The sequence below is a fragment of the Mauremys reevesii genome, linkage group 1 (genome assembly GCF_016161935.1).
Source record: "Mauremys reevesii isolate NIE-2019 linkage group 1, ASM1616193v1, whole genome shotgun sequence".
NCBI classification, from domain to species: Eukaryota; Metazoa; Chordata; order Testudines; family Geoemydidae; genus Mauremys; species Mauremys reevesii.
This window is the reverse complement of record NC_052623.1, coordinates 240,466,569-240,479,129: the sequence shown is the minus strand read 5'-3', so window position 1 is coordinate 240,479,129 and position 12,561 is coordinate 240,466,569. Positions and strand designations below refer to the sequence as shown.

The 12,561-nt window shown below is 37.6% G+C and overlaps 1 protein-coding gene across 5 annotated transcripts in view; it reads right to left on the bottom strand.

Moving 5' to 3' along the window:
- The window catches only part of KRAS (KRAS proto-oncogene, GTPase), a 97,235-nt gene that overhangs the window by 8,496 nt on the left and 76,178 nt on the right, over positions 1–12,561 (bottom strand). For 2 of the 5 annotated variants that reach the window (XR_005599886.1, XM_039542850.1), the window contains exons 4-5: positions 12,276–12,435; positions 3,298–3,383 (exon numbers count right to left, since the gene is read on the bottom strand). Coding sequence is in view for 4 of the 5 variants with exons in the window: in XM_039542850.1 (XP_039398784.1) it covers positions 3,298–3,383; positions 12,276–12,435 (246 nt within the window). In the remaining variant the exon portion in view is untranslated. Of the gene's footprint in view, positions 1–3,259; positions 3,384–12,275; positions 12,436–12,561 lie in introns of all 5 variants that reach the window. The other 3 variants (XM_039542872.1, XM_039542863.1, XM_039542842.1) reach the window with 2 other exon arrangements.

Sequence of the window (12,561 nt, the reverse complement as noted above, 5' to 3'; positions counted from 1 at the left end):
TTATACTTAGGAAGTAATCTCCAGAGTGTCTCTCTCCTGTATCCTAAGTGCAAAGGCGTGACTACTTTTCCCGGAAGAAAAGGCTTAGGGAAATACAACTGAATGCGTTTCTTTTTAAAAAGGGAGCGGGGGAGTCTAACCAGTTTGAAGTGAACAGCTATCATACAGAGCTCGGATAAGCTATTGTCCCACACCATGGCTAAACCCATAATGCCCAGTGAGCCATTTGAGAGGAGCAGACGACATTAGTGGAATATCTAAGCGACTCCTGAGGAACACCATTCAGGGTATTCTCAGCTAAAGGGACTAAGCCTATGTCAGCAAAATTTATGTCGCTCAAGGGTCTGAATATTCCACCCCTTCCCGAATGACATAAGTTACACTGACATAAGAACTTCTCCCGCCGACACAGCTTCTTCTGCTTGCGGATGCGAGTTTTTTATGTTGATGGGAGAGCGCACTCCCATTGGCAGAGCGCGTCTTTCCCAGACGCGCTGCAGCGGCACATATATCGATATTTCTAAAACTCTCCTGAGAAGGGAAGAATAGAAAACCTCATATTGTAACTCCAACAGCCAGCAAATAACTCATCTGGAAACAAGTCTGTGTGGCACTTTCTAGCAGTAAACTCCAAATTTAATACAAAGAAAACCTTTAAGCCAATATATTCCATAAAATATATCATATCTTTTTTGAGCAAAGCATAATTGCAGAATCCAGTCTAGGTAAGGAGAGTCATTTATCCCTCAAATCTTCCGGAAGCATATATGGCCTGTGCAGATTTATCAAAAAATCCAGGTGTGAGGAGTGATGAAGGTGCTCTGCATGATCTGCTAGACTGATGGATGGAGCAGAAGGGAATCCTGAACAAAGTGAATAAACCTACACAACCATGTTATTTTCAATCTTCTTTAAAGACTTTATTCCTTAGCAGGTACTGGGGGTCAACTCAGACACTAAGTCGTAAGTGTGACATTGCAGTCTACATGATTTAATAAAAATTTGATGAGTGAGTGAATATAATGTAACTGGAATATGCTTCATGCAAAAGGTCTCTTGTAAGGTATCATTACAAAGCTTATTATCTACTGAGTGTATAAATGTACCACTCTTGTATCTGAAACTAGAAATATGAAATATAACTCTGAGGGCCTATTGTAATTATGTATTAATGGTGGTTTAGAATCTTGATGACTCCCATTAGCCAGGACAATTGTCTGCAGATGGGTGTGTTTTACCTGTAAGTCTTCCTGTATATATGTGTGCTGGCAAGTGGGCAATGAAGTCTTGCAGTGACATGTGATCATGTCACCTGAACTGGAATCCATCTTTAACCTGGTGTCTTTCCATTGAGAAGGAGGGGGTGGGAACCCAGAGAGGTACAAAGGATTCCCGCCTTATGTAAAAGATATATAAAGGGGTGGAACAGAACAAAGAGGAGAGAGGAGCCATCACGAAGAATTCCCCAGCTACCACCTGAGCTGGAACAAGAGCTGTACCAGGGGAAAGAATTGTGCCAAAGCCTGGAAGGTGTCCAGTCTGAGGAAAAAAATCTTACTGAAGCATCTCTAAGGGTGAGATTATCTGTATTCAATTTGATTAGACATAGATTTGCACATTTTATTTTGCTTGGTGACTTTCTGTATTTAATAAAATCACTTTTTACTTATTAATTGACCCACAGTAATGTACTAATACCTGGGGGGAGCAAACAGCCGTGCATCTCTCTCTATCAGTGTTATAGAGGGTGAACAATTTATGAGTTTACCCTACTTGAGCTTTATACAGAGTAAAATGGATTTATTTGGGTTTAGATCCCATTGGGAGTTGGGCATCTGAGTGTTAAAGACAAGCACACTTCTGTGAGCTGCTTTCAGGTAAACCTGCAGCTTTGGGGCAAGTAATTCAGACCCTGGGTCTTTGTTGGAGCAGACGGGAGTGACTGGTTCAGCAAGACGGGGGGCTGGGGTCCTGAGTTGGCAGGGAAGGCAGGGGTAGTAGTAGTGTTGGCACATCAGGTGGCAGCTCCCAAGGGTGTTTCTGTGATCCAACCCATCACAATAAGATACTTCTCCCTTCTCTGAACAGTGACCCACCAAAGCATTTATAGAAGTTTGTGAAAGGATAGTGCCAAGCAATGAAGAGACTTTTACTAAGAGACCAGTATTGACCCTTAGGGAACCTTCCTCAAAGCCTTTATAGAACTCCTGGGAGGAGTTCAAAGTCCACCAGTAAGATTTAGATTCAAACATTTTACAGGCCAGAGGAAAAGGAACTGGGGAACTCACTGACATCCCTTTCCTCAGGAAGTCTTCAAGTACTACTTCCACCTAAGCCCACGGCTATCCAAGGGAAGGCTTCTTTCCCCTGTACATGAACTGAATGGACTGTCTTTGTCAGTCACAGCCAGAGGAACTGCCCTCAGCCACTATCTCATTATGCCAATATTTTGGAGAGAACTCCTATGCAGCTTGGTTTTGTCTTTCATAGCCATCACTTCAACCACTAACTCATTCCAATGAGATTGTGGATTTTTTTCCCTCCTCGGATAAGATAAAATGCTCATGATCCCAATGGCAAAGCACAACTGCCAAGAGCCACAGTTGGGGTGGAGTTTCTCTTTTTCCTTAGCTTTCACGGCTTTGAACCCAAATGACAGTCCAACTCCACTACCTTCATGCATGTTGTTCTGAGTGAGACAAAAATCAAACTGGCAAAGACAAAGGTGGGGTTCTAGAGCGTGGACAGTGAGTGGTCATCATCCAGCCTGTCAAGTGAGTGAAGAGGAATCACCCAAGATCTGCACTGCTGCACCTAGAGCAACAGAACTAATGGAATGGAAATTTGTACAGGGAGCTCTTTTGAGGGTCTGGTAAAACAGTGCTAGAAACAGACTGAATGCATTACTTCTTGATGACATGCTATGTCTTGAATGTTATCTTTTCTTCATTTCTCATAGCTTTCTCTCTTCCCAAGGTCAGAGTATGGAGCTCCTCCTACCCATTTGTCAAAAATCACAAAACAGAACAGACCAATAGCTAGTAAGGTATTGTTTAAAAAATACTCTATTGCTAGGAAACCAAAGCTCAAAACTAAATGTTAATAAAGGAAAATAGAAGTTTGATTAATTTTGTACTTAATATTTTGAAATTATATAATTACTACTGAGAAGCCATAAGATATCTGATTTACGTGAAACTGATTATCAGCTTTTCTGCCCAAAATTAATTTGCAAAACTTACCCTATTACAAAACTTACCCTGTTACATTACAAGACATTTTTTAATTTTCACGCACCCTGGAGTCTTTTCTTCTTTGCTGATTTTTTTCACTCTGTACTGTCGAATCTCTCGCACCAATGTATAAAAAGCATCCTCCACTCTCTGCATTGTAAAACACAACTCCTTAAAATCTGCTTTATTGACAAAATCTGATGTATTGGGACAGCCATCGCAGAAAAAACACTGAAAGTATGAGCTTTACTTGAGAAATGTAGGTATATGGAGCACAAGTAATTCTAAGGGCTGTGTTCATGTTCAGTCTGCAGACGGAAAGCAAGAGCCTGCCTATCAGAGGAAGGGAGGAGCACCATGTCTATACTGTCACAGACAGATCCCGTGGCTCCATGTTCTTTAATTGATGCTCTATACTGGAGTTATCCCTGTCTTGTTTTAAAGGTTAGTTTTAAGACTTATTTCTATACCCAATTTTGCTAGGGAAAACGTGTCATTTATGCTTTTTTTTAAAAACATCTTTAGAGAGTGGTAAGTTTGGCTTGATAACTGTTATTATAACAAGAACAAGTTAGAGGCAGACTTAAAAATCAAGAAGTAGGATCTGGGTGATGCAAAGCCACTATGCTGCTTTGTGCTTAAAGCCCTTCAACCTTTTTGTAGGAAGACAGAAATTTGCCAAAACAGGATATGGACCAATTTGTTGGGGGGGGATGAGGGAGTTATCAACATTATTTATTGCTCAGATAAAGTTGCATATTATATTAGGATTGTGAATGTTTTAATGCACAATGTAAGTACAGTAGCTTTAGAACTAAGAAGGGAGCATGTTTTTATTTAAGGTTCCTCAGTCACCTATTCCAGTCTTTTGGAATTATTTAGGCAGGCAGATCTACACCTCTAATTTGGGGCCTTTGCATTCTTTGGTCAAGTGGGTAGCTACTGTCTACTCTTTAAAGCAGCAAGATTTGCCCTCATGTAGATCTCTACATGAGAGCTTTACATCAGGGAAGGTTATGCTACATATTTCAAGAACAGATACAAAGAAACATCTACTCATATGGGCAATATTTAACTCAATGCTGTATTGTTAAATTTTTTAAGTGACCACAGGTTGGTGGTGGTGTTTGTTTGGTGGGGTGGGGAAGGAGTGCAGGTTGGGTTGGGTTGGGTTGGGTTTTGTAAATGGAACTCATTTGCCAGCCAAGGTACAAATACTGTTAGCCCTAATTTTATCAGAAGAATATATCTGGATGAAACACAGAGTCTCCCTTTAAAATAATGTGCCTTGAATTAAATGTTCTGTTTCTAAAATAATGAGTCAACAATTTACACCACACCAGAAATAACATGCATATTATCGCTCGTAAGTTATTTCTCCAAAGCAGAGAAATAGCAAGTTCTGTTACAGATTGTAGGATGAAAAGTTCATAAGTTACCACAAAAAGCAGCTCTAGTCTACACTGTCTGAGCCAGATCCAGGCAATTGCTATGGTACCTTTGCAACATGGTGGTGCAGATGCTGTAAAGCAGGCCACATCAGCCAGAAAAGGAATCCCCTATCATGAGGGCAATCTGAGTAGCACAGCCACAACAGACAACTCTATAGCACCCACCCACTCTGCCCTAAACACAGAGCTGTAAGAGATTGTGAGAATACGCCATCTCTTCAACAATAAAAGAAAAACTGGGAGAAAACCTGAGATAACTAACCAGTTGAAAGACAGAAAGGTGTCTCAGCAACCCAAAGTTGCCAAATGGCTATTTCAGAGAACTGCAGGTGATTGGCTCTGCCAAATTTAAAGGCCCGCAGAAAGTTCTACTGAAATCTACGGCACTGGAGCCCAAAATGTCTGGCCCCAGGACTGGGTAAACAAACAGGTAAGCCACCTTTTTGTTTACCCTCTCCTGGAGCCAACCATTTTGGGTGAGCCTTTAAATTTGGCAGAGCCAATCAGCTGCAGCTCTACCTACCTCCTCAGGTCCTGCGCTGATCACAGCTCTTCCAGCTCCAAGGATCAGGGCATCTGCTTTCCATAAACAGGTTTAACTTGAGTTGAGAAGAACACATTACATCGGTTTACCTCAACTTCAATCTACTTTGGCTAATGCACACAGTCTGCCCCTATAATTTTTATAATTACATTTTTACAACCTTTATGTAAGAATGATTAAATTGTCTAAAAGCATATCTATGCACTGTGTGTGCGCAACTGAGATCAGAGAGAATCCCAGGAAACAAAAATAAATCATCTAATATTTACTGATATTGCTATTAACTCTAATTTGCTATATACGATGCCACAGGAGATCACATTTAAAATTAATCATTCAAAGTCAGAGTTTGCTATCTGAAGGTTTCTCTGAACAACAACCATCTGATCCTGAAGATGAAACACACTGTACTTTTGTTTGTTTGTTTATGGATAAATAAAATAAAATTAAGCTCAAGAAATAAAATCTACCCTCTTCAGAAGAGGGGGAGCTTAAATTCATATCCACAAAATACTGACGGCCTGACAATTCTTATATTTAAAAATCTAGTAGTCTGTAGAAGAACATTTACAAAAAATGTAAGCCAAGTAAAGCTCATATTTTCATGTTTTCCTGGGAGGTCGGGGGGGGGGGGGGGATCTTATTCACACAGAGAGACTAAATAGTGATCGGCTGCAGTGTGCCAGAACACATGCTGTGCAGAAATCAAGACACTTAGGGTTTACTGTTTTGCAGAAGAAATATGAAATTTGATTCTGTAGCTGTGATATCAGAAATAAGACAATGCGCCTTAATTTGACTTCATAATGCCAATGTCCCCATCACCAATAACAGGAGGTGTGATTTTGCGTTAGCGATGCAGAGAGAAAAGAAGTTGCTACAACCACCACCAAGAACATAACATTAGGACTCTAGTTAACAGGAGTCATACTAGAAAGAACATCTTTTAACAAGAGATATTTGCTATTTTAACTAGTGTGACAATCTACACAAGGGACAATTTTTAAAGAGTCAGTCACCACAGTGAGATGTTTAAAAAAAGCAACTAATACTTTTTTAAAAAAGCCTTTGCATTACTGTTTCTCTTTTAGGCTCACTTCATAAAGTTAATAAATTGATGGTAATTCAAGGTCATAGTGGCACCATCAGAAAGTAAAAAGAATAGCCCTTTTCAGTATGTCAACACTTTTCTTTAAGCAATTACAAAATTAAATATATTAATTACATGCTCTTTAATGGAGAAGTTCATATGTCTGTAGAGTACTGGTCTACTTTAAAAACGTTAAAGGCCCATGACACACAAGACCTTGCAGCACAGTGTACTTGAGATGCTGTTGAAGACTCCTCGTACATAGCCAGATGGCTAGTTTAAAATGTGACTATTTACAAAAATAAAAGGCTATTTGAACATAGGCCAGAACGCCTGCAGTATATTCATATATTGTCCTTTTGCAAATAATACTTAAAAAGAACATCTAGTCCAGGGTGAATAAAAATTAATTTTTAAAAAAACCTAAAAATTGGATTTTTATTTAAACTGGATATTTTTAATTTAAAATAAATACAAGTTTATTTTTAAAAAATAAACCTATTTAAAATTAAATTTGAAATTAACAACCTAGCTTTAGGCCTTCACTTAATAAAATCATTTAACAAAAAATATTAAAATAGTACATGTTTGCTGCCAAGTTTGAAAGAAAGTAAAACCAATGAATTGATGGAAGTCACTGGCTAAGCACTTGGAATCAGAGTTTGCTGAAGTGCTTAGTCAGCTTCCGACACCAGCAGCCTCTTCTGTAGGTGCAGAGAGACTATTTTCATCATGTCAGTTATTCAGTTCAATTACTAGTTCATTCAAAGTTAAAAACATCAACTGGGAGTTGAAAAAGCAACAAAGCTTGTTTTCTCTCTTCCAGTGTATGAATAAAACAATGTATGATAGGGTGTGAGCACTACTAATTCTAAAATCTTGAAGGACATGACTGAAAACAATCTGTTCAATTAATTAACTACATATATCTCCTTTGTTTAAATAAATCAATTTTAAATGCAAAATACTTTAATAAGAAAAAGTTTATGTATCCAGCACATTTAAGGTAGTTTTATTTAATTAATTTTTTTTAATGTCCATCCAAGTAGATCTTGACACAAAACACAAGTAAAAAATTAACCATTCACCATTTTCCAACGTAATAAAAAATGTAAAAATTGAGAATCTGAGTGTCAGTTAAGCTATATAAATGCTTAAATATATACATATAGATACAGTGTATCCTCCTGGCTAACACAAAGAAAAAAAAATAGTGTAAAGGCTCTACGTAGTTGTAAATCAACATGTTTTAATGGTTACCAACAGATGACCATCAATTTTTCTTCAGAAAAATAACTAGAAAGAACAAATGCAGACCAAGATTAAAATCAACTATTTAACTGGTTTCCTGTTTGTGGATTTAAATCACGGTTCAAACTGGTGATTTGAATCACTAATTTAAATCACCCACCCTGCAAACTGAAAGAATTAGTGAGTACTTTTGATCTTAATCTCTCTAGGCCACAGCTGCTTATCTGTAATATGGTGATAAATAATGCACCCTCATTTTACAGGTGTATTGTAAAATTCATAAATATTTGTGAAGCACTCAGATGGTATAGTGACGAGTGCCATAAGAAGCCCATGAGAAAATAAATAATTTGATCTTCAGACGTGTATAGCAAATAAGGCCCAGGGCCACAAATTTAACAATGAAGATAAAACAAAATATTAAACAGCTATTAATTAAGTAACAACCATCCATCCTGCGCACTGAGTAAGGCATGGGGCCTTTGGGAAAAATAGAATACGTGATCATGTAATTAAAGATTTTCTCAAAATGCATACACACCAGGGGGACAAATTAAGGTTCCACAGGCAACCTTAATTCTGCAATCTCCTAATGTATGAGTGTTTGACTTTGCAGCCTTAATCGTGTTCTTTTAATAGCGTTTTGATGTTTTGTTGTGTGTGATTTCCAAGGTTTTTTTAAAAAAGCAAATTAAACAAAAAATATGGCATGTATACCCTGGCACCTATATGGGTCATAAGCAGAGTTGGAACCTTTAGATCCACCACACAGACATCTGCCACTTAGCGGTAGTATGATGTCGTCATCTTCTTTGTGGACCAGCAGTAGAGGGCAATGAGATACCCCTTTTGCCAGTGGATTTCCCAGATATGTGCTGACAGCAAAGGAATGGCAAGACTCAGGAATCTTAGGCGCCATTCCAGGAATATCACTGACACAAAGGCCACCATCTCCCAAATTTCAAGTCCCTACTCCAAAGCATGGGGTGTTTTGAGCTTTACAAATATATGCTCACTAGACTTTTTTTTAAATATATATATATAAAGACATGAGCAAAACAATGTATTTTGCCCTAGCCTTATTCTCAGAAATGTCTGAACTACTTGGCTGAAATTTCCCCTCAAAAAACACCAACCTGAGACAGACACCAGGCATGGAAAATCTTAGCTGAATAGTTGAAGTTGGAAAAAATTACAAGCAACTGAAAACAGGGCCTTAAGGGAAGTGTGGGGCAACCTTAATAGGTCATGCTACCAGTCCCTCATAATAAAATATAATGGCTGCACACTTTACATAAATAAGGTACCATTATTTTACATAGATCTTTGGCATGATATCTGCAAATAGCAAGTTGGTTCAAGTAACAATTTTTTATATTTAAGTTTTTTTATTTCTACAGCCCTAACCTGACAGTGAGAACTGCACAAGTGGAGTCCTGTAAATGGAGCACCACTTACTTCACTTGAACCCCGGCTCATACTGGGAGTTCATCTATGTGGGACTTATGTGTTCATACAACAGACAGTTAAAATAAAAAAATGAGTAGTCAGTCATTTATATCAACTCTCCAATAAAACGTTTTCAAAATGTGTCTAAATATGCATTCCCCACAATAAATCAAGCCTTTTGTGGCTAGTGTTACAATTCAAGGAATTCTCACCCATACATACACCCTCACCCACACTCTCCTTTTAATCAAATACTATTATGGGAGTTGGAAGAGAAATTAAGTAACACAGAAGGAAAACGTACAACCCTAGGTTCAAACACATTTTGGGCTCAGTCCTGAAGTTACTCTTTGTGCATCTCCTATAAAAGGTAAAAAAGTACTTGCAATGGTTGCAAAATCTAGCCTTAAACAAAAATCATCCCTCGTTTAAAGAGGTGCAACTCCTTTTGATTTCACTAGGAGCCGCTTCCTCATATGCCAAGGCTGAATTGATTCTACGAGGTAAGACAAACACACAGAAAACTAAATACAGACGTCAAGATGTTAGTTATGTTATTTATGGATGTCAGATTTATTTGATACAGAAGGCCAATTTTTTTTTAATTATGGTCCATGAACAAGGATATAAATTATGGAGCCAATCCTCCTGCAGAACTCCTGCTGATTTTAATGTGAAGTTGGCACAAAAATAGAGAATGTGACCTTTCTGCAGTAACTAAATCTTCAGTTTTTTGTTAAGTACCTTATTGTCACATTCAATATCACTTTGAAAAAATATGCACACCTTTATCACCATTATTCCTGCTCTTCCCTACCCTCCTTTCAAAAAAAATCTCTCCTTCTCGCTCTCTGGCCATCTCTATATAGTATTTGTACTGATTTAAACTAAACTGGTACCAAAAACTAAAGTGGAGAATTAATGCAACCCCCTAGTATGGACAATGTTATATCACCATAAAGGTTTATACCTGCTGCCGCAACAAAAACTGTGCATGGACAAACCCTTTGTCTCTCCCCTCTCTGCTCCACTCCTCATTTTTTCCCTTCAGAAGCTCCCAGCTCCCCTAGGGCTTCACATTCAGCCTCTTCCCTCATTCTATCTGCTAAAATAGTCAGCAATTAGTTAATGTTGAAGCATCATCACTGACTTTTAGAGCAAATGCACCAATGAGATTAAGAGAGGGGTAGAACATTTCTACCTCATTGTTTCAGGCTTTCCGCAGCCTCTAAAAGACATCACTTCATCACTTACAGTCTGTTCATGTTTGAAAGGTAGTCTTTGCAACCACTAGGCCTAAAAATCTCTCCTAAATGAAAGCTTAACTTCTATACAGTCTGAATATTTCATGTGGGCTAGATGTGGCCTACAGGCTATATGTTTGACACCCCTCATTTTAAAAGAGTTATTTTGAGAGAGAATGTCTCTCTCCCCCTCTTTCTCTCACACACACACAATCATTAAAGGTAGCATCTTGGTAAAATTAAAGACAATGTTCTTCATCCAGTTCCCTTTTTACAATATTTTCTGTGTTTGAGAGCACATCATTGTGGTTCCATAAAAAGGTACTGAATCTATAATGATATTGTTGATTTACCAAAAATAAAAATAAAAATCTAATGATTCAATTCCTAGAAGGCAAGATTTTCAAGAGTGACTAGCTATTTTGCATCCTAAATTTCTGTGCTTCAAATTCAAGACACCTTTACAGAAGCCTTATTTCCCCAAGGATTTATGCTCAGGGCCTCTTTAAAACATCTCACATGAATACTCAAAATGTAAGCACCCAAAAATCAGTAGTATCTGACCAAGATTTTCAAATGTGACAATGGAAAAGATGATAATTTCATCTGTGTTTAATCAGGCTAGTATACTGCCTTTTAAAATCTACATGAAGGTTGGGCATAAGCTCTTTAAAAGTCTCCTATTAAGAGGTAAAAAAAATCAAATACCAAATAGATTTGTGACAATTCTTAAACTAAATTTTAAGCAAAGATAAAACTGCACAGACTTTTGAATGGTGATTGAACAAGCAATTTTGTATCAGGCAAGCATGAAAAGAAAATCGGATAAGCACGAAAAGAAATCAAAGAATAGGTACATTAATTATGTTTCTGTTTTGAAATGTATTCCTAAGAAGTAATTTCAAATATGTTAGCAATGGGTTCTATAAAAGCTATCTTGGAAAGGGAAAGGGGAGGTAGATTTCTATAACAAAGATCATTGTTTAAGAAAGTTAAACAAAAAATTACAACACTAAATGATAGTACAGAATTAATAGTCCAAAGCAGTATTTGTTTGCTGTTTATTTCCTAATTTTTCCATTTTTGTCCTACATAGTGTCTTGTTAATGAGACACATGCAGGACCTCCCAGACAGAAACACTGTAACATTTATAGTTATTCAGCCAGTTTGTATGCCACTTGGCTTATTTAAGACACTTCTAGTTTACCCTCTAGTCCTAAAGTTTTATGACTTTGGAATCTTCCTTGACATAGGTTTATGCTCCAAATATTACTGCACATCCAATTTAGAACTCCTGAATTTTCTTCTCAGTGACTTTTACTCTCTATTTAGAGGCTGTGAGAGTTAGTCTATTAGGTTAAAGATGGTCAGAAAACTGGGTAGTAGTGGCAAAACAGCATAATTTGCATTAATCCGGACATTCTGTGGATGTGTAAAATGCATAATTTATACATGGATTTCCAAATGAGTTCTACCCACTGGTGTAGGCATGAATCCACCACCTGGGCAGTGTGCAACAACATTCCCCTTTGAGACAGCTTCTTTCCTTCAATAGCCCTATTCTGATTCTAAGCAGAAATTACACTTTTTCCTAGCCAAGAACGAGAACTCAGAACTCTGGTTAATTGTCTGACTGCTGAACACTTTCACTAAGAAAGTGATTCATGTCTTTCACTCCCTGTTATTTATTTATTTTTATAAAGTGAAACAGACTCTCAAACTACTAAAAAAAATCAAGTAAAACTTGAAGAAATATGCTATTGCTTAGTAGCTGAATGCAACGGAGGCCCCGGGTCTCATTCCCTAAGTCTGAACTATTGCAATGCACCATTGATCAGTGAATGAGAACCAGTTGTCTGGGAGTCCAAAGAATGGCAAAACACCACAAATTTTCCTCTAGAGAAATACGCATTAATACCAAAATTTGGCAGTTGCTGGAGTTTTGAATGCTCTGGTACTTTCAAGATTCAGTTCTTGAAATTCTGCTTGTGTGTTTTTGTTTTGAACTTTACCTGTCTTGTTTTTGCTGATGTTTCAATGAAAGGAATTCCATAACTTCGTGCTAAGTCCTGAGCTTGTTTTGTATCTACTGTTCTGGAAGGTAAGTCACATTTGTTTCCTACTAGCACCATGGGGACATCTTCAGAATCTTTAACTCTTTTTATTTGTTCCCTAAAATAAAATGGAGAGATTTCATTTCAATACTTTTAGTAGTGTTAATACAGTGGAATTTTAGGGGAGGAAACAAAATGCAGTTAGACATTTCTATTATTTCCAAATGGGTCAACACTACATCAT